The 23396-nt window shown below is 53.3% G+C and overlaps 1 protein-coding gene across 1 annotated transcript in view; it reads left to right on the top strand.

Annotated features, from left to right (window-relative positions):
- The first annotated feature begins 12035 nt into the window (after positions 1-12035).
- Positions 12036-23396, top strand: part of LOC116958696 (synaptotagmin-1-like) — a 29518-nt gene continuing 18157 nt past the window's right edge. Inside the window, exons 1-4 of the mRNA XM_032981430.2 lie at positions 12036-12212; positions 18475-18662; positions 21844-21966; positions 23158-23325. Coding sequence (XP_032837321.1) covers positions 12056-12212; positions 18475-18662; positions 21844-21966; positions 23158-23325 — 636 coding nt within the window. The 5' untranslated portion in view covers positions 12036-12055. The remainder of the gene's footprint in view (positions 12213-18474; positions 18663-21843; positions 21967-23157; positions 23326-23396) is intronic.

Genomic DNA, 23396 nt, shown 5'->3' with positions numbered 1-23396 from the left:
CATCATCATCATCACGGTGGCTATGAGATGTTGACTACCTCGCCTGGTGTGCAGGAGGTCGTGGGTTCGATCCCGACCCTGCTGCTGCTGTATATTTGGAGTCTGTCTCTCTCTCTCATCATCATCATCACGGTTGTTAGGAGATGTTGACTACCTCGCCTGGTGTGCAGGAGGTCGTGGGTTCGATCCCGACCCTGCCGCTGCTGCTGTATATTTGGAGTCTGCGTCTCTCTCTCTCTCTCATCATCATCATCACGGTGACTTAGAGAGATGTTGACTACCTCGCCTGGTGTGCAGGAGGTCGTGGGTTCGATCCCGACCCTGCTGCTGCTGCTGTATATTTGGAGTTTGTGTGTCTCTCTCTCATCATCATCATCATCACGGTGGCTATGAGATGTTGACTACCTCGCCTGGTGTGCAGGAGGTCGTGAGTTCGATCCCGACCCTGCTGCTACTGCTGTATATTTGGAGTCTGCGTATCTCTCTCTCTCATCATCATCATCACGGTGGCTTAGAGAGATGTCGACTACCTCGCCTGGTGTGCAGGAGGTCGTGAGTTCGATCCCTCTCTCTAAACCACCGCTGATCACGGTGGTTTAGAGAGATGTTGACTACCTCGCCTGGTGTGCAGGAGGTCGTGAGTTCGATCCCTCCGCCGCTGATCACGGTGGCTTAGAGAGATGTTGACTACCTCGCCTGGTGTGCAGGAGGTCGTGGGTTCGATCCCGACTCCTGACGATGGCTGCTGCTGCTGTATATTTGGAGTCTGCGTCTCTCTCTCTCATCATCATCATCACGGTGACTTAGAGAGATGTTGACTACCTCGCCTGGTGTGCAGGAGGTCGTGGGTTCGATCTCGACACTGACGATGCCTACTGCTACTGCTGCTGTAGATTCGGAGTTTGTGTCTCTCTCTCTCTCATCATCATCACGGTGGCTTGGAGAGATGTTGACTACCTCGCCTGGTGTGCAGGAGGTCGTGGGTTCGATCCCGACCCTGCTGCTGCTGCTGTATATTTGGAGTTTGTGTGTCTCTCTCTCATCATCATCATCATCACGGTGGCTATGAGATGTTGACTACCTCGCCTGGTGTGCAGGAGGTCGTGAGTTCGATCCCGACCCTGCTGCTACTGCTGTATATTTGGAGTCTGCGTATCTCTCTCTCTCATCATCATCATCACGGTGGCTTAGAGAGATGTTGACTACCTCGCCTGGTGTGCAGGAGGTCGTGGGTTCGATCCCTCTCTCTAAACCGCCGCTGATCACGGTGGTTTAGAGAGATGTTGACTACCTCGCCTGGTGTGCAGGAGGTCGTGGGTTCGATCCCTCTCTCTAAACCGCCGCTGATCACGGTGGTTTAGAGAGATGTTGACTACCTCGCCTGGTGTGCAGGAGGTCGTGGGTTCGATCCCTCTCTCTAAACCGCCGCTGATCACGGTGGTTTAGAGAGATGCTGACTACCTCGCCTGGTGTGCAGGAGGTCGTGGGTTCGATCCCTCTCTCTAAACCGCCGCTGATCACGGTGGTTTAGAGAGATGTTGACTACCTCGCCTGGTGTGCAGGAGGTCGTGGGTTCGATCCCGACCCTGCTGCTGCTGCTGTAGATTTGGAGTCTGTCTCTCTCTGTCTCTCATCATCATCATCATCACGGTGGCTAGATGTTGATTACCTCGCCTGGTATACAGGAGGTCGTGGGTTCGATCCCGATCTTGCTGCTGCTGCTGCTGTATATTTGGAGTCTGCGTCTCTCTCTCATCATCATCACGGTGGCTATGAGATGTTGACTACCTCGCCCGGTGTGCAGGAGGTCGTGGGTTCGATCCCGACCCCTGACGATGTCTGCTGCTGCTGCTGTATATTTGGAGTCTGCGTCTCTCTCTCTCCCTCATCATCATCACGGTGGCTGGGAGATGTTGACTACCTCGCCTGGTGTGCAGGAGGTCGTGGGTTCGATCCCGACCCCTGACGGATGCCTACTGCCGCTGCTGCTGTAGATTCGGAGTTTGCGTGTCTCTCTCTCTCTCTCTCATGATCATCACGGTGGTTTAGAGAGATGTTGACTACCTCGCCTGGTGTGCATGAGGTCGTGGGTTCGATCCCTCTCTCTAAACCGCCGCTGATCACGGTGACTTAGAGAGATGTTGACTACCTCGCCTGGTGTGCAGGAGGTCGTGGGTTCGATCCCTCTCTCCAAACCACCGCTGATCACGGTGACTTAGAGAGATGTTGACTACCTCGCCTGGTGTGCAGGAGGTCGTGGGTTCGATCCCGACCCTGCTGCTGCTGTATATTTGGAGTCTGCGTCTCTCTCTCTCTCTCTCATCATCATCATCATCACGGTGGCTAGGAGATGTTGATTACCTCGCCTGGTATACAGAAGGTCGTGGGTTCGATCCCGACCTTGCTGCTGCTGCTGTATATTTGGAGTCTGCGTCTCTCTCTCTCTCATCATCATCATCAGGGTGGCTTAGAGAGATGTTGATTACCTCGCCTGGTGTGCAGGAGGTCGTGGGTTCGATCCCGACCCCTGACGATGTCTGCTGCTGCTGCTGTAGATTCGGAGTCTGCGTCTCTCTCTCTCTCATCATCATCATCACGGTTGCTAGGAGATGTTGACTACCTCGCCTGGTGTGCAGGAGGTCGTGGGTTCGATCCCTCTCTCTAAACCACCGCTGATCACGGTGGATTAGAGAGATGTTGACTACCTCGCCTGGTGTGCAGGAGGTCGTGGGTTCGATCGCGACCCTGCTGCTGCTGTATATTTGGAGTCTGCGTCTCTCTCTCTCTCTCATCATCATCACGGTTGCTAGGAGATGTTTAGTATCTCGCCCGGTGTGCAGGAGGTCGTGGGTTCGATCCCGACCCCTGATGGATGCCTACTGCCGCTGCTGCTGTAGATTCGGAGTTTGCGTGTCTCTCTCTCTCTCTCATCATCATCAGGGTGGCTTAGAGAGATGTTGACTACCTCGCCTGGTGTGCAGGAGGTCGTGAGTTCGATCCCTCTCTCTAAACCACCGCTGATCACGGTGACTTAGAGAGATGTTGACTACCTCGCCTGGTGTGCAGGAGGTCGTGGGTTCGATCCCGACCCTGCTGCTGCTGTATATTTGGAGTCTGCGTCTCTCTCTCTCTCTCATCATCATCATCACGGTGGCTAGGAGATGTTGATTACCTCGCCTGGTATACAGAAGGTCGTGGGTTCGATCCCGACCTTGCTGCTGCTGCTGTAGATTTGGAGTCTGCGTCTCTCTCTCTCTCATCATCATCACGGTGGCTAGGAGATGTTGACTACCTCGCCTGGTGTGCAGGAGGTCGTGAGTTCGATCCCGACCCCTGACGATGGCTACTGCTGCTGTAGATTCGGAGTTTGCGTCTCTCTCTCTCTCATCATCATCAGGGTGGCTTAGAGAGATGTTGACTACCTCGCCTGGTAAACAGGAGGTCGTGGGTTCGATCCCGACCCTGCTGCTGCTGCTGTAGATTTGGAGTCTGCGTCTCTCTCTCTGTCTCTCTGTCTCTCTCTGTCTGCGTCTCTCTTTCGCCGTGGTGGTCGCTGCTTGCAATTTCTATCTCAGAAGTAGAAGGGAAACAATAATAAAAATATATATTGTTTTATATTTTTCTTATTTTATTGTTTCCCTTCTACGTGGTGACTTTACCGAAAAGAACCAAGAATAATTATTTTATTGTTTTACAATAATTGTATTGTTTTATATTTTTATTATTTTATTGTTTCCCTTCTACGTGGTGGTGACTTTACCCAAAGAACCAAGAATAATAATTTTATTGTTTTACAATAATTGTATTGTTTTATATATTTTTATTATTTTATTGTTTCCCTTCTACGTGGTGGTGACTTTACCGAAAGAACCAAGAATAATAATTTTATTGTTTTATATTTTTATTATTTTATTGTTTCCCTTCTACGTGGTGGTGACTTTACCCAAAGAACCAAGAATAATAATTTTATTGTTTTATATTTGTATTATTTTATTGTTTCCCTTCTACGTGGTGGTGAATTTACCCAAAGAACAAAGAATAATAATTGTATTGTTTTATATTTTTATTATTTTATTGTTTCCCTTCTACGTGGTGGTGACTTTACCCAAAGAACCAAGAATAATAATTTTATTGTTTTATATTTGTATTATTTTATTGTTTCCCTTCTACGTGGTGGTGACTTTACCCAAATAACCAAGAATAATAATTTGATTGTTTTACAATAATTTTATTGTTTTATATTTGTATTATTTTATTGTTTCCCTTCTACGTGGTGGTGACTTTACCCAAAGAACCAACAATAATAATTTTATTGTTTTATATTTTTTATTATTTTATTGTTTCCCTTCTACGTGGTGGTGACTTTACCGAAAGAACCAGGAATAATAATTTTATTGTTTTATATTTGTATTATTTTATTGTTTCCCTTCTACGTGGTGGTGACTTTACCCAAAGAACCAAGAATAATATTTTTATTGTTTTACAATAATTTTATTGTTTTATATTTTTATTATTTCATTGTTTCCCTTCTACGTGGCGGTGACCTTACCCAAAGAACCAAGAATAATATTTTTATTGTTTTACAATAATTTTATTGTTTTATATTTTTATTATTTCATTGTTTCCCTTCTACGTGGCGGTGACCTTACCCAAAGAACCAAGAATAATAATTTTATTGTTTTACAATAATTTTACCGCTATATATTTTTATTATTTTATTGTTTCCCTTCTAACGTGGTGGTGACTTTACCCAAAGAACCAACAATAATAATTTTATTGTTTTATATTTTTTATTATTTTATTGTTTCCCTTCTACGTGGTGGTGACTTTACCGAAAGAACCAGGAATAATAATTTTATTGTTTTATATTTGTATTATTTTATTGTTTCCCTTCTACGTGGTGGTGACTTTACCCAAAGAACCAAGAATAATATTTTTATTGTTTTACAATAATTTTATTGTTTTATATTTTTATTATTTCATTGTTTCCCTTCTACGTGGCGGTGACCTTACCCAAAGAACCAAGAATAATATTTTTATTGTTTTACAATAATTTTATTGTTTTATATTTTTATTATTTCATTGTTTCCCTTCTACGTGGCGGTGACCTTACCCAAAGAACCAAGAATAATAATTTTATTGTTTTACAATAATTTTACCGCTATATATTTTTATTATTTTATTGTTTCCCTTCTAACGTGGTGGTGACTTCACCCAAAGAACCAATAATATGAATCCCTGCAGTCACGAAAACTTTAAAAATCTAAACGTGTAAAACCTCAACAGGCTGTTTTGGGATGGAGAGGGGGCGAACGCTGTTAGCGAGTAGCAGGCCCCCCACAATGAAAACTATCCCCATGACTCACGAGAGGGGGTGGAGGGGGGGGTGGTGGGTGACCAGCACCGCGCCTGCACTAGCCGCTTTTCTCTGGCCAGTGTGCGATGTTTCACGACACACACTGCACCAGGAACCCACCCACAAAGACAAAGATCCCCCGTGTAGCCTGCGACAGGCCGCAGGGGCAAGTGCTGTTAGCTAGCACTGCACCAGGAACCCACCCACAAAGACAAAGATCCCCCGTGTAGCCTGCGACAGGCCGCAGGGGCAAGTGCTGTTAGCTAGCACCGCACCAGGAACCCACCCACAAAGGCAAAGGTCCCCCGGGTAGCCTGCGACAGGCCGCAGGGGCAAGTGCTGTTAGCTAGCACCGCACCAGGAACCCACCCACAAAGGCAAAGATCCCCCGGGTAGCCTGCGACAGGCCGCAGGGGCAAGTGCTGTTAGCTAGCACCGCACCAGGAACCCACCCACAAAGGCAAAGGTCCCCCGGGTAGCCTGCGACAGGCCGCAGGGGCAAGTGCTGTTAGCTAGCACCGCACCAGGAACCCACGCACAAAGACAAAGATCCCCCGGGTAGCCTGCGACAGGCCGCAGGGGCAAGTGCTGTTAGCTAGCACCGCACCAGGAACCCACCCACAAAGGCAAAGATTCCCCGGGTAGCCTGCGACAGGCCGCAGGGGCAAGTGCTGTTAGCTAGCACCTCACACACAGACACAGACAAAGGTCCCTCGTGTAGCCTGCGACAGGCTGCAGAGGCAAGTGCTGTTAGCTAGCACCTCACACACAGACACAGACAAAGATCCCCCGTGTAGCCTCTAACAGACTGCAGGGGCAAGTGCTGTTAGCCAGTGCCTCACACACAGACACGGACAAAGATCCCCCGTGTAGCCTCTAACAGGCTGCAGAGGCAAGTGCTGTTAGCTGGCACCTCACACACAGACACAGACAAAGGTCCCTCGTGTAGCCTGCGACAGGCTGCAGAGGCAAGTGCTGTTAGCCAGCGCCTCACACACAGACACAGACAAATATCCCCCGTGTAGCCTCTAACAGGCTGCAGGGGCAAGTGCTGTTAGCTAGCACCTCACACACAGACACAGACAAAGATCCCCCATGTAGCCTGCGACAGGCTGCAGGGGCAAGTGCTGTTAGCTAGCACCTCACACACAGACACAGACACAGACAAAGATCCCCCGTGTAGCCTGTGACAGGCAGCAGGGGCAAGTGCTGTTAGCTAGCACCTCACACACAGACACGGACAAAGATCCCCCGTGTAGCCTCTAACAGGCTGCAGGGGCAAGTGCTGTTAGCTAGCACCTCACACACAGACACAGACAAAGATCCCCCGTGTAGCCTCTAACAGACTGCAGGGGCAAGTGCTGTTAGCGAGCGTCTATGAAGGCCGGCACGGCACACACATAGGGGGTGGGTGGCCTGCACCACGCCCGGCCGCCTTTGTCTTCCCAGTGACGATGTTTACACACCGCACCAGGCACTCATTTGAGGCTGAGTCGACCTAGGGGAGGCCCTGGGTGGTGTTGGCCGTGAGCGGGAATCGAACTTGGGTCGCTGGGTTCATAGCGCAGCGTGGCGCTAACCACTACACCCACCGCTCCCCACGTACACAACAACAACAACAACCGCCATTCGCCACTAAGTGGCGGTGACGTCACCACGACGCTTGTGCCAGGCTATGTGCACCTTTAGGCCACGTGAAGTGTCGAACGCCCGCTGGCAGGAGGTCACGGGGCAGACCCAGCAGGTGCCACGGGTTGACTGACTGAGATGACTGGCTGATGCACCACCTGTGCCCCCTACTGTGCCAATCTGCTGTGCTTTAGCCACCCGGCGCTCCGCTCGTTGTTGTGAGCGTCGCTCCTCCGCCCTCCGTTGTTGTTGTTGTTGGTGGGCGACTGCCTCCAATTGCCCAGTAGCATCCTTCACGAGCCTCCTCCACAGAGGCCGATCTCGACACCGCTGGTACCAGTCATCGGCAAGTCCACTCAGCTCCACGTCCTCCTGTACCACATCGCTCCATCTCTTCTCTAGTCCGTACCGCGCCCGCTTAGCCCCCTCAATCCGGCCGAACAAAAGTTGTTTCGGAATGCGGTGGCTGGGCATACACACACAGACACGTGTGTGTGTGTATGTGTGTGTCTGTGTGTGTGTGTCTGTGTGTCTGTGTGTGTGTGTTTGTGTGTCTGTGTGTGTGTGTGTGTCTGTGTGTGTGTGTCTGTGTGTGTGTGTCTGTGTGTGTGTGTTTGTGTGTCTGTGTGTCTGTGTATGTGTGTCTGTGTGTGTGTCTGTGTTTTTTGTGTTTAAAACCGGTTCCGCGTGCCTCGGAGTGAACTCCAGTCGAGTCTGGTCACAGCCCACCCGAGCTCACCACAACTCACCACAACTCACTCACCACAACTCACTCACCACAACTCACTCACCACTCACTCACCACTCACTCACCACAACTCACCACAACTCACCACAACTCACACCACTCACTCACCACAACTCACCACAACTCACTCACCACAACTCACTCACCACAACTCACTCACCACAACTCACCACCACTCACCACCACTCACTCACCACAACTCACCACCACTCACCACCACTCACCACCACTCACTCACCACAACTCACACCACTCACCACCACTCACCACCACTCACTCACCACAACTCACCACCACTCACCACCACTCACCACCACTCACTCACCACAACTCACCACCACTCACCACCACTCACCACCACTCACTCACCACAACTCACCACAACTCACTCACGACAACTCACCACAACTCACCACAACTCACTCATTCACCACAACTCACTCACCGCAACTCACTCACCACAACTCACTCACCACAACTCACCACAACTCACCACAACTCACTCACCACAACTCACCACAACTCACTCACCACAACTCACTCACCACAACTCACTCACCACTCACTCACTAACTCACCACAACTCACCACCACTCACCACAACTCACTCACCACAACTCACCACAACTCACTCACCACAACTCACTCACCACAACTCACCACAGCTCACCACAGCTCACCACAACTCACTCACCACAACTCACTCACCACAACTCACCACAACTCACCACAACTCACTCACCACAACTCACTCACCACAACTCACCACTCACTCACCACAACTCACCACAACTCACCACAACTCACCACAGCTCACCACAACTCACTCACCACAACTCACCACTCACTCACCACAACTCACTCACCACAACTCACCACAACTCACTCACTACAACTCACCACAACTCACTCACCACAACTCACTCACCACAACTCACCACAACTCACCACAACTCACCACAACTCACTCACCACAACTCACCACTCACTCACCACAACTCACTACAAATCCACACGACAGCAGCAGCAGCAAGCACCAGGATCGGGATCGAACCCACGACCTCCTGTAGACCAGGCGAGGTAGTCAACATCTCATAGCCACTGTGATGATGATGATGATGAGAGAGACACAGACCTTCTGTAGACCAGGCGAGGTAGTCAACATCTCCTAGCCAACGTGATGATGATGATGAGAGAGAGACACAGACCTCCTGTAAACCAGGCGAGGTAGTCAACATCTCCTAGCCACCGTGATAATGATGATGATGAGAGAGAGAGACACAGACCTCCTGTATACCAGGCGAGGTAGTCAACATCTCTTAGCCACCGTGATGATGATGATGAGAGAGAGAGACACAGACGTCCTGTATACCAGGCGAGGTAGTCAACATCTCTTAGCCACCGTGATGATGATGATGATGAGAGAGAGAGACACAGACCTCCTGTATACCAGGCGAGGTAGTCAACATCTCATAGCCACCGTGATGATGATGATGATGATGAGAGAGAGACACAGACCTCCTGTAGACCAGGCGAGGTAGTCAACATCTCTTAGCCACCGTGATGATGATGAGAGAGAGACACAGACCTCCTGTATACCAGGCGAGGTAGTCAACATCTCCTAGCCACTGTGATGATGATGATGATGAGAGAGAGACACAGACCTCCTGTATACCAGGCGAGGTAGTCAACATCTCATAGCCACCGTGATGATGATGATGAGAGAGACACAGACCTCCTGTATACCAGGCGAGGTAGTCAACATCTCATAGCCACCGTGATGATGAGAGAGAGAGACACAGACCTCCTGTAGACCAGGCGAGGTAGTCAACATCTCCTAGCCACTATGATGATGATGATAATGAGAGAGAGAGACACAGACCTCCTGTAGATCAGGCGAGGTAGTCAACATCTCTTAGCCACCGTGATAATAATGATGAGAGAGAGAGAGACACAGACTCCAAATCTACAGCAGCAGGCATTGTCAGGGTCGGGATCGAACCCACGACCTCCTGTACACCAGGCGAGGTAGTCAACATCTCTTAGCCACCGTGATAATGATGATGATGAGAGAGAGAGACGCAGGCTCCAAATCTACAGCAGCAGCAGCAGTAGCAAGCGTCAGTGTCGGGATCGAACCCACGACCTCCTGTACACCAGGCGAGGTAGTCAACATCTCCTAGTCCACCGTGATTCCCTTTGTTGCTAGCGAGTACCTGATGAAGGCTACCGGCACTGTAGCACACACAGAGGGGGTGGGTGGTCAGCAGCACGCCAAGCCCGGCCGCCTTTGTCTCTCTCCCAGTGGCGATGTTTGCCACGCTCCGCTACGCCAGGGTACTACCCAAAGCAGCACTTGCCTCAACAGTCTGTCAGGGCTATACTGGATCTTTGTCTGCGTGTGTGCGTGTGTGTGTGTGTGTCCATGTGTGTGCGTGTCTTTGTTGTGTGTGTGTGTGTATATAGTTTAGATTAGTCTATGTGGGTGTCATGGGTCTCTAATGGGTCTCTATGAAACTCTATGGAGCTCTATGTGTCTCTATGTGTCTCTATGGGACTCTGTGTCCCTATGTGTCTCTATGGAACTCTATGGGTCTCTATGGGTCTCTATGGGTCTTTGTGTATCTACGGGTCTCTATGGGTCTCTATGGCTCTATTAGTCCCTATGGATCTCTATGGATTTCTATGTGTCTCTATTAACCTCTATGGGTCTCTATGTGTCTCTATGGGTCTCTATGGGACTCTATGTGTCTCTATGGGTCTCTATGGAACTCTATGGGTTTCTATGGGTCTTTGTGTATCTACGGGTCTCTATGGGTCTCTATGGCTCTATTAGTCTCTATGGAACTCTATGGATTTCTATGTGTCTCTATGGACCTCTATGGGTCTCTATGTGTCTCTATGGAACTTTATGTGTCTCTATGGGTCTCTATGGGACTCTATGGGTCTCTATGGAACTCTATGGGACTCTATGTGTCTCTATGGGTCTCTATGGACCTCTATGGGTCTCTATTGACCTCTATGTGTCTCTATGTGTCTCTATGGGTCTGCATGGGTCTCTATGGGCATCTATGGGTCTCTATGCGTTTCGAGTATTTGCTGCCTTAAATGTCCACGTGACGATGACGATGGTGATGATGATGATGGTGCTGATGATGACGATGTTGACGATGATGATGACGATGGTGATGATGACGATGTTGATGATGATGATGACGATGGTGATGATGATGACGATGTTGACGATGATGATGATGATGACGACGATGGTGATGATGACGGTCATGATGACGATGTTGATGATGATGATGATGACGATGGTGACGATGACGATGGTGATGACGATGGTGACAATGATGACGATGTTGACGATGACGATGATGACGATGGTGATGATGATGATGTTGACGATGACGGTGATGATGACGATGATGATGATGATGATGGTGACAAACCACCACTTGGTTGAGCTGAGCTGGTGGGTGGGGGTGAAATCTGTTGTCCTCTTGCCCCCTCCTACCACCACCACCACCACCCCACCCTTGTGCAGCAAACAGCAGACGACCTCGTCCAGAGAATAAAGAGTAAGGTCTCCGGTCGGCGCGGACGGGGAAGGTCACACCGGGGGAAGGTGGAGTGGGGTGGTGGTTGCTGACGGTTGAGGAGGAGGAGGCGGAGGAGGCGGAGGAGGAGGAGGAGGAGGAGGAGGAGGAGGAGGAGGCGGAGGAGGAGGAGGCGGAGGAGTAGGAGGAGGAGGAGGAGGTGGAGTGGGGTGGTGTTTGTTGACGGTTGAGGAGTAGGAGGAGGAGGCAGAGGAGGAGGAGGCGGAGGAGGAGGCGGAGGCGGAGGAGGAGGCGGAGGAGTAGGAGGAGGAGGCGGAGGAGGAGGAGGAGGCAGAGGAGGAGGAGGAGTAGGAGGAGGAGGAGGAGGAGGAGGCAGAGGAGGAGGCGGAGGAGGAGGAGGCGGAGGAGGAGGCAGAGGAGGAGGAGGAGGCGGAGGAGTTGGAGGAGGCGGAGGCGGAGGAGTAGGAGGCGAAGGAGTAGGAGGCGGAGGAGTAGGAGGAGGAGGAGTAGGAGTAGGAGGAGTAGGAGGCGAAGGAGTAGGAGGCGGAGGAGTAGGAGGAGGAGGAGGAGGAGTAGGAGTAGGAGTAGGAGGAGGCGGAGGAGGAGGAGGAGGAGGAGGAGGCGTAGGAGGAGGCGGAGGCAGAGGAGGAAGAGGAGGCGGAGGAGTAGGAGTAGGAGGAGGCGGAGGAGTAGGAGGAGGCGGAGGAGGAGGAGGAGGCGAAGGCGGAGGCAGAGGAGGAGGAGGAGGCGGCGCTAGCGATGGGGGTGGCGAGTCGGGGCGACGGGCGGCTTTGGCGACGGGCGGCCGGCCCGCCGAGCCAGGCGCATGGCGGGGGGCCCACGAAAGCTCCGTCGACGGCGCACGCCAGCACCACGGCCAAGGACTTCATCACCAACATCGTGGACCAGCTGCCGTGTGAGTAGCGGACGCGAGTCTCGTAGGGCGGCAGGGACACGCCGGAGTGCGGGGTCTCATCGCCGTGAGCATGTCGAGGTCACCCTTCGGGCGCGTAGTCCGGCCCTGGCTTATCGGTAGGTGCTGGGCGGGGGGTGACGGATAATCAACGGACGCAACGAACAACCACAGCAAGCGGCATTTCTATCGAAATGCGTTTGTCAGCGTGGGTGATTTGAACGTACATTGAACTTCTCCTTTGCCACCGCCACCTTACGTAGCCCGGGAAGGTTACTGGGGGAGGTCGCTAGCACACCCGCAGGCTACCCTAGCCTGGTGCTAATTACCTCCTACCCCCGGGGTCCCATCGCTACCTCAGGGGTAGAGGTACTGGAGAGGTCCCTAGCACACCCGCAGGCTACTCTAGCCTGGTGCCAATTTCCCCCTACCCCTGAGTCCCATCGCTCCCCCGGGGGAAGGGTACTGGGGAGGCCCCTAGCACACCCACAGGCTACCCTAGCCTGGTGCCAATTTCCCCCCTTACCCCGGGGTCCCATCGCTCCCTCAGGGGTAGAGGTACTGGGGAGGTCCCTAGCACACCCACAGACTACTCTAGCTTGGTGTCAATTTCCCCCTACCCTGAGTCCCATCGCTCCCCCAGGGGTAGAGGTACTGGGGAGGCCCCTAGCACACCCACAGGCTACTCTAGCCTGGTGCCAATTTCCCCCCTACCCCGGGGTCCCATTGCTCCCCCCAAGGTAAGGGTACTGGGGGAGGCCCCTAGCACACCCACAGGCTACTCTAGCCTGGTGCCAATTTCCCCCCTACCCTGAGTCCCATCGCTCCCCCAGGGGTAGAGGTACTGGGGGAGGTCCCTAGCACACCCGCAGGCTACCCTAGCCTGGTGCCAGTTTACCCGTACCCTGGGGTCCCATCGCTCCCTCAGGGGTAGAGGTACTGGGGAGGTCCCTAGCACACCCACAGGCTACTCTAGCCTGGTGCCAATTTCCCCCCTACCCTGAGTCCCATCGCTCTCCCCAAGGTAAGGGTACTGGGGAGGTCCCTAGCACACCCGCAGGCTACCCTAGCCTGGTGCCAATTTCCCCCTTACCCCAGGGTCCCATCGCTCCCCCCAGGGGAAGGGTACTGGGGAGGTCCCTAGCACACCCACAGGCTACTCTAGCCTGGTGTCAATTTCCCCCTACCCTGGGTCCCATCACTCCCCCGGGGGATGGGTACTGGGGGAGGCCCCTAGCACACCCACAGACTACTCTAGCTTGGTGCCAATTTCCCCCTTACCCCGGGGTCCCATCGCTCCCCCCAAGGTAAGGGTACTGGGGAGGTCCCTAGCACACCCGCAGGCTACCCTAGCCTGGTGTCAATTTCCCCCTTACCCCGGGGTGCCATCGCTCCCTCATGGGTAGAGGTACTGGGGAGGCCCCTAGCACACCCACAGGCTACCCTAGCCTGGTGCTAATTCTCTCCTACCCTGGGGTCCCATCGCTCCCTCAGGGGTAGAGGTACTGGGAGGTCCCTAGCACACCCACAGACTACTCTAGCCTGGTGCCAATTTCCCCCTACCCTGGGGTCCCATCGCTCCCCCGGGGGAAGGGTACTGGGGAGGTCCCTAGCACACCCACAGACTACTCTAGCCTGGTGCCAATTTCCCCCCTACCCTGGGGTCCCATCGCTCCCTCAGGGATAGAGGTACTGGGGGAGGCCCCTAGCACACCCACAGACTACTCTAGCCTGGTGCCAATTTCCCCGACTTCCACCCTTCACTTTCCCGGACCCTCCATGAAGACCCTGAACCCGTGACGGGTTCCGGCTTAAATCCCCCCTGGGGGACGTGACGTCACCGTCCCGCGGCGCCCCTGTGCATGACGTCACCGTCCGTGACGTCATCGTTCCAGAGGGCGAGCTTGACGTGACGTCACTCACTCCTGCCATACACTTGTACGCGTCTTGAACTTGTTATTAGTTTTGCACCGCTGTGCGTAGCCCGGGCCGTGGCTAACACAGAGGTGCCGGGGTGAGGAACAACAAACCAACACAACAACAACAACAACAGCCAGCAGCTAGCAGCAGCAGCAGTGCTAAAGAAATGAGTTCGTCAATCTAAATGACGACGATGATGTAAAAGTTGCTTCCTCATATCGGAAGGAAGAGCGTTCCAGACGGCCGCAGAAGCAGCAGCACATCTGGAAGCACCGTGCGATGACGCGGTGACCACCGTTTTTGTTCGATGGCGAACCAAAAGTGTAGTGTATAGTGTAGTGTATAGTAGTGTAGTGTATAGTGTAGTGTATAGTAGTGTAGTGTATAGTAGTGTAGTGTATAGTGTAGTGTATAGTAGTGTTTAGTGTAGTGTATAGTAGTGTAGTGTATAGTAGTGTATAGTAGTGTAGTGTATAGTAGTGTAGTGTATAGTAGTGTAGTGTATAGTAGTGTAGTGTATAGTAGTGTAGCGTATAGTAGTGTAGTGTATAGTGTAGTGTATAGTAGTGTTTAGTGTAGTGTAATGTATAGTGTAGTGTATAGTAATGTAGTGTATAGTAGTGTATAGTAGTGTAGTGTATAGTAGTGTAGTGTATAGTAGTGTAGTGTATAGTAATGTAGTGTATAGTATAGTAGTGTAGTGTATAGTAGTGTAGTGTATAGTAGTGTAGTGTATAGTAGTGTAGTGTATAGTGTAGTGTATACTACTACACTATACACTATCCCATCAAGCCTAAATTAATCATCTATTAACGGTCGTGTGTCGTTATTCTTGGAAACTTGTATGCCAAGTCACGCACGCGGTGCTTAAACCAAACAAATGTTTGCTCCTGGATAGCCCGAAATAAAACGTGATCGCCTCTACAGTAAAGGAGTTGCCATTTATCTACAACAGTGGGTGGCAGAGTTTGATTGACGTTGATTGGCTGTGGCTCTGCTGTCATCCGCTCAGTGGGCAGAGTTTGATTGACGTTGATTGGCTGTGGCTCTGCTGTCATCCGCTCAGTGGGCAGAGTTTGATTGATGTTGATTGGCTGTGGCTGTCATCCAATCAGTGGGCAGAGTTTGATTGATGCTGATTGGCTGTGGCTCTGCCATCATCCAATCGGTGGGCAGAGTTTGATTGATGTTGATTGGCTGTGGCTCTGCCATCATCCAATCGGTGGGCAGAGTTTGATTGATGTTGATTGGCTGTGGCTCTGCCATCGTCCACTCAGTGGGCAGAGTTTGATTGATGTTGATTGGCTGTGGCTGTCATCCACTCACGGGGCAGAGTTTGATTGATGTTGATTGGCTGTGGCTGTCATCCAATCAGTGGGCAGAGTTTGATTGATGCTGATTGGCTGTGGCACTGCTATCATCCAATCAGTGGGCAGAGTTTGATTGATGTTGATTGGCTGTGGCTCTGCCATCATCCAATCGGTGGGCAGAGTTTGATTGATGTTGATTGGCTGTGGCTCTGCCATCATCCAATCGGTGGGCAGAGTTTTATTGATGTTGATTGGCTGTGGCTATCATCCACTCAGTGGGCAGAGTTTGATTGATGCTGATTGGCTGTGGCTCTGCCATCATCCAATCGGTGGGCAGAGTTTGATTGATGCTGATTGACTGTGGCTCTGCTATCATCCAATCAGTGGGCAGAGTTTGATTGATGTTGATTGGCTATGGCTCTGCCATCATCCAATCGGTGGGCAGAGTTTGATTGATGTTGACTGGCTGTGGCTCTGCCATCATCCAATCGGTGGGCAGAGTTTGATTGATGTTGATTGGCTGTGGCTATCATCCACTCAGTGGGCAGAGTTTGATTGATGCTGATTGGCTGTGGCTCTGCCATCATTCAATCGGTGGGCAGAGTTTGATTGATGTTGATTGGCTGTGGCTCTGCCATCATCCAATCGGTGCGCTCTCGATCGAAAGGGTAAACAATAGAAATCAGGAGTGGGCGGGGCTATGAGAAGTGGGCGAGGTTTTTTTAAAAGTGGGCGGGGCTGCTAGGAGTGGGCGGGGCTCGCTAGCGAGGGCGCCTCCCTGCTCTGGCACTGCGTGAGTGTCCCGTGGCTGTCGTCAGGGTCGGTATAGAACCCACGACCTCCTGCACACCAGGCGAGGTAGTCAACATCTCATAGCCACTGTGATGATGATGATGATGATGAGAGACACAGACCTCCTGTATACCAGGCGAGGTAGTCAACATCTCATAGCCACTGTGATGATGATGAGAGAGACACACAGACCTCCTGTAGACCCAGGCGAGGTAGTCAACATCTTATAGCCACTGTGATGATGATGATGATGAGAGAGAGACACAGACCTCCTGTAGACCAGGCGAGGTAGTCAACATCTCATAGCCACCGTGATGATGATGAGAGAGACACAGACCTCCTGTATACCAGGCGAGGTAGTCAACATCTCATAGCCACTGTGATGATGCTGAGAGAGACACATACCTCCTGTATACCCAGCGAGGTAGTCAACATCTCCTAGCCACTGTGATGATGAGAGAGAGACACAGACCTCCTGTAGACCAGGCGAGGTAGTCAACATCTCATAGCCACCGTGATGATGAGAGAGAGACACAGACTCCAAATATACAGCAGCAGGCATCGTCAGGGTCAGGATCGAACCCACGACCTCCTGTAGATCCGGCGAGGTAGTCAACATCTCATAGCCACCGTGATGATGATGATGATGAGAGAGACACAGACCTCCTGTAGACTAGGCGAGGTAGTCAACATCTCCTAGCCACTGTGATGATGATGATGATGAGAGAGAGACAGACCTCCTGTAGACCCAGCGATGTAGTCAACATCTCCTAGCCACTGTGATGATGAGAGAGAGACACAGACTCCGAATATACAGCAGCAGGCATCGTCAGGGTCAGGATCGAACCCACGACCTCCTGTAGACCCGGCGAGGTAGTCAACATCTCCTAGCCACCTTAGTGATGATGATGAGAGAGAGAGACTCAGACTCCAAATCTACAGCAGCAGCAGCAGGCATCGTCAGGGTCAGGATCGAACCCACGACCTCCTGTATACCAGGCGAGGTAGTCAACATCTCCTAGCCACCGTGATGATGATGATGAGGGAGAAAGACTCAGACTCCAAATCTACAGCAGCAGCAGCAGCAGGCATCGTCAGGGTCGGGATCGAACCCACGACCTCCTGTATACCAGGCGAGGTAGTCAACATCTCCTAGCCACCGTGATGATGATGATGAGGGAGAAAGACTCAGACTCCAAATCTACAGCAGCAGCAGGCATCGTCAGGGTCGGGATCGAACCCACGACCTCCTGTAGACCCGGCGAGGTAGTCAACATCTCCTAGCCACCTTAGTGATGATGATGATGATGAGAGAGAGAGACGCAGACTCTAAATATACAGCAGCAGCAGCAGCAGGCATCGTCAGGGTCGGGATCGAACCCACGACCTCCTGTATACCCGGCGAGGTAGTCAACATTTCCTAGCCATCGTGATGATGATGATGAGAGAGAGACACAGACCTCCTGTAGACCAAGCGAGGTAGTCAACATCTCATAGCCACCGTGATGATGATGAGAGAGACACAGACCTCCTGTAGACCAGGCGAGGTAGTCAACATCTCATAGCCACTGTGATGATGATGAGAGAGAGACACAGACCTCCTGTAGACCCAGCGAGGTAGTCAACATCTCCTAGCCACCGTGATGATGATGAGAGAGAGACACAGACCTCCTGTAGACCCAGCGAGGTAGTCAACATCTCCTAGCCACTGTGATGATGAGAGAGAGACACAGACTCCGAATATACAGCAGCAGGCATCGTCAGGGTCAGGATCGAACCCACGACCTCCTGTAGACCCGGCCAGGTAGTCAACATCTCATAGCCACTGTGACGATGATGATGAGGGAGAGAGACTCAGACTCCAAATCTACAGCAGCAGCAGCAGGCATCGTCAGGGTCGGGATCGAACCCACGACCTCCTGTAGACCCGGCGAGGTAGTCAACATCTCCTAGCCACCGTGATGATGATGATGATGAGAGAGAGAGAGACGCAGACTCCAAATCTACAGCAGCAGCAGCAGCAGGCATCGTCAGGGTCGGGATCGAACCCACGACCTCCTGTATACCAGGCGAGGTAGTCAACATCTCCTAGCCACCGTGATGATGATGATGAGAGAGAGACGCAGACTCTAAATATACAGCAGCAGGCATCGTCAGGGTCGGGATCGAACCCCCTAACCCTTTGCGCATCCACCCACCCCCCCCTCCCTCACCCCCCCCCCCCACCCCACCCTGACCCCCAGTCCCTCAATGGGCCCTGATCGCCATGTGTGTGGGAGGGGGCCTCGTGCTGCTGTGCATCATCGTCTGCATCTGCCGCTGCTGCTGCTGCCGTAAGAAGGAGGAGAAGAAGAAGAAGAAGGCTGGGGCTCTCATCAATGGCGGCGGCGGCGGCAAGGGCGGCGGCGGCAAGGGCGGCGGAGGCGGCAAGGTGAGGGTCCGGCCACCCACGACGGCCTCGCCGATCTAGCGGAGGGAGGGGTTCACCGGGACAGCCGCGGGACACAGCCGCGTGACACAACCGCGTGACACACCCGCGTGACACACCCGCGTGACACACCCACGTGACACAGCCACGTGACACAGCCACGTGACACACCCACGTGACACACCTACGTGACAGCCATGTGACAGCCACGTGACAGCCACGTGACAGCCACGTGACACACCCACGTGACAACCACGTGACACACCTACATGACAACCACGTGACAACCACGTGACACACCTACATGACAACCACGTGACACACCTACGTGACAACCACGTGACAGCCACGTGACAGCCACGTGACAGCCACGTGACAACCACGGGACAACCACGGGACACCTACGGGACACCTACGTGACACCTACGTAACAACCACGGGGCAACCACGTGACAGCCACGTGATAACCACGGGACAACCACGTGACACTCACGTGACACCCACGTGACGCCCACGTGACAGCCACGTGACAACCACGGGACAACCACGGGACAACCACGTGACAGCCACGGGACAACCACGTGACACCCACGTGACAACCACGTGACAACCACGTGACAGCCACGTGCCAACCACGTGACAACCACGTGACACCCACGTGACAGCCACGTGACAACCACTTTACAGCCGCGGGACACACCCATGTGACAACCACGTGACAACCACGTGACAACCACAGGACACTCACGCAGGGCCAGAGCAGGGAGGCGTGCTCGCTAGCAAGCCCCGCCCACTCCTGATAGCCGAGCCCACCCCTAATAGCCCCGCCTACCCCTGGTAGCCACGCCCACTCCTAATTCCCCCACCTGCTCCTAATATGCCCTCGCCCACTCCCAGCAGCCCCGCCCACTTCTAATAGCCCTGCCTACTCCCAATAGCCCCGCCCACTCCTGACAGCCCCCCCCCGCCCTCTCACAATAGCCCCGCCCACTCGTGACAGCCCCGCCCACTAAGTGACTAGCCCCGCAGGGAGCGGGCTCACCCTCTCCACTGTGCTGACGGTAGGAATAGCGATGGCTGCAGCGCTGGTGGTCGTTATCGTGACGGTGACGGTGACGGTGCGGTGGCGGTGACGATGGCGGTGACGTTGATGATGGTGGTGACGGTGGTGGTGACGGTGACGGTGATGATGGTGGTGACGATGGCGGTGACGATGACGATGGCGGTGACGTTGATGATGGTGGTGACGATGGTGGTGACGGTGACGATGGTGGTGACGTTGATGATGGTGGTGACGATGGTGGTGACGGTGATGATGGTGGTGACGATGGCGGTGACGATGACGATGATGATGGCGGTGACGGTGATGATGGTGGTGACGGTGACGATAACGATGGAGGTGACGGTGACGATGGCGGTGACGTTGATGATGGTGTTGACGATGGTGGTGACGGTGACGATGGCTGTGACGTTGATGATGGTGGTGACGATGGCGGTGACGGTGATGATGGTGGTGACGGTGGTGGTGACGGTGACGGTGATGATGGTGGTGACGATGGCGGTGACGATGACGATGGCGGTGACGTTGATGATGGTGGTGACGATGGTGGTGACGGTGACGATGGTGGTGACGTTGATGATGGTGGTGACGATGGTGGTGACGGTGATGATGGTGGTGACGATGGCGGTGACGATGACGATGATGATGGCGGTGACGGTGATGATGGTGGTGACGGTGACGATAACGATGGAGGTGACGGTGACGATGGCGGTGACGTTGATGATGGTGTTGACGATGGTGGTGACGGTGACGATGGCTGTGACGTTGATGATGGTGGTGACGATGGCGGTGACGGTGGCGGTGACAGTGACGATGACTAAGATGATGATGGCGGTGACGATGGTGGTGACGATGGTGGTGATGATGACTATGGCGGTGACGGTGATGATGGCGGTGACGATGGCGGTGACGGTGATGATGGCGGTGACGATGGCGGTGACGGTGATGATGATGATGATGATGGTGGTGATGATGATGGCGGTGACGATGGTGGTGACGATGGTGGTGACGATGGTGGTGACGGTGACTATGGCAGTGACGTTGATGATGGTGGTGACGATGGTGGTGACGGTGACGATGGTGGTGACGATGGTGGTGACGATGACGATGACGATGATGATGGCGGTGATGGTGACGATGGCGGTGACGATGGCGGTGACGTTGATGATGGCGGTGACGATGGCGGTGACGTTGATGATGGTGGTGACGATGGTGGTGACGGTGATGATGATGGCGGTGACGATGGCGGTGACGGTGACGATGGCGGTGACAATGATGATGGCGGTGGCGATGACGGTGACGATGGTGGTGATGATGACGATGATGATGGTGGTGATGATGTCGATGATGATGGCGGTGACGGTGATGATGGTGGTGACGATGGCGGTGACGGTGACGCTGACGATGGTGGTGACGATGGCGGTGACAGTGATGATGGTGGTGACGATGACGATGACGATGATGATGGCGGTGACGGTGATGATGATGGTGACGATGGCGGTGACGGTGGCGGTGACGATGGCGGTGACGGTGACGATGGTAATGATGATGAGGGTGATGATGATGATGATGACGACGATGATGAGGGTGATGATGATCATGATGTCGACGATGATGATGATGATGATGGTAATGATGATGAGGGTGATGATGATCATGTCGACGGCGATGATGAGGGTGATGATGATCATGATGTCGACGATGATGATGGTAACGATGACGATGATGATGTTGATGATGATGAGGTTGATGACGATGATGATGATGTCAACGGCGATGATGAGGGTGATGACAATGTAGGTGATGACGATGATGAGGGTGATGATGATCATGATGTCGACGATGATCATGATGATGACGATGATGATGTTGATGATGATGAGGGTGATGATGATGATGATGATGTCGACGAAGATGATGAGGGCGATGACGATGATTACGACTATGATAATGATGGTAATGATGTTGAGGGTGATGATGATGATGATGGTAATGATGATGATGGTAATGATGTTGAGGGTGATGGTGATGATGATGATGACGATGATGATGTTGATGATGATGAGGGTGACGATGATGATGATGATGTTGACGATGATGATGATGATGATCCTACATTGGCAGGGTAAGGGCGGCGGCGGCGGCGGCGGCGGTGGCCGTGATTCCAGCGCCAGCGGAGGCATTGAAGATTCTCAGTTCCGGGGCCGGCTGCAGTACTCCATCTCGTACGACGCACCCAACGCCCAGGTGAAACACTCCTCCACCCCCTCCTCCCACCTCACCTCCTCCACATCCATCCCTCCTCCCACCCCCCACTCCTCCCTCCTCATCAAATCCTCCCTCACCGCTCTTCCTCCTCCAGTTTGTGATGATTCTGATGCCGTCACTCTCCTTCTCGCTCAACCACCACCACCACGATCAACACCACCACGACTACCACCACCACCACCACAACCAACACCACCACGACTACCACCACCACCACAACCAACACCACCACGACTACCACCACCACGACTACCACCACCACCACAACCAACATCACCACGACCACCACCACCACAACCACCACCACTACCACCACGACCACCACCACCACGACCACCACCACCATGACTACCATCACCACAACCAACATCACCACCACCACCACGACCACCACCACGACCACCACCACCACCATGACCACCACCACCACCACGACCACCACCACCACGACCACCACCACCACGACCACCACCACCACCACCACCACGACCACCACCACCACGACCACCACCACCACGACCACCACCACCACCACCACCACCACGACCACCACGACCACCACCACCACCACGACCACCACGACCACCACCACCACCACGACCACCACGACCACCACCACCACGACCACCACCGCGACTACCACCACAACGAACACCACCACGACCACCACCACCATCACGACCACCACCACCACGACTACCATCACCACAACCACCACCACTACCACCACGACCACCACCACCACGACCACCACCACCATGACTACCATCACCACAACCAACATCACCACCACCACCACGACCACCACCACGACCACCACCACCACGACCACCACCACCACCACCACCACGACCACCACCACCACGACCACCACCACCACGACCACCACCACCACCACCACCACCACGACCACCACGACCACCACCACCACGACCACCACGACCACCACGACCACCACCACCACGACCACCACCGCGACTACCACCACAACGAACACCACCACGACCACCACCACCATCACGACCACCATCACCACCACCACGACCACCACCACTACCACGACCACCACCACGACCACCACCACGACCACCACCACCACGACCACCACCACAACGACCACCACCACCACCACGACCACCACCACCACGACCACCACGACCACCACCACAGTTGCAGGTGGAGGTTTTGAAGGCGGAGGACCTCCCGGCCATGGACAGGAACGGCAAGTCGGAGCCGTACGTGGTGGTGATGGTTCTGCCGGACAAGCAGAACAAGAAGGAGACCAAGGTGAAGAGGAACGACCTCAACCCCACCTTCAACGAGAAGTTCATCTTCAGGGTGAGGAGCGACAGAGAGAGTGTGTGTGTCTGTGTGTATGTGTCTGTGTGTGTGTCTGTGTGTGTGTCTGT

The sequence above is a fragment of the Petromyzon marinus genome, chromosome 80, assembly GCF_048934315.1.
Source record: "Petromyzon marinus isolate PM22_M1 ecotype Great Lakes invasive population chromosome 80, UKy_Petmar_22M1.pri1.0, whole genome shotgun sequence".
Lineage (NCBI taxonomy): Eukaryota > Metazoa > Chordata > Hyperoartia > Petromyzontiformes > Petromyzontidae > Petromyzon > Petromyzon marinus.
This window is presented reverse-complemented; position numbering and strand designations above follow the sequence as displayed.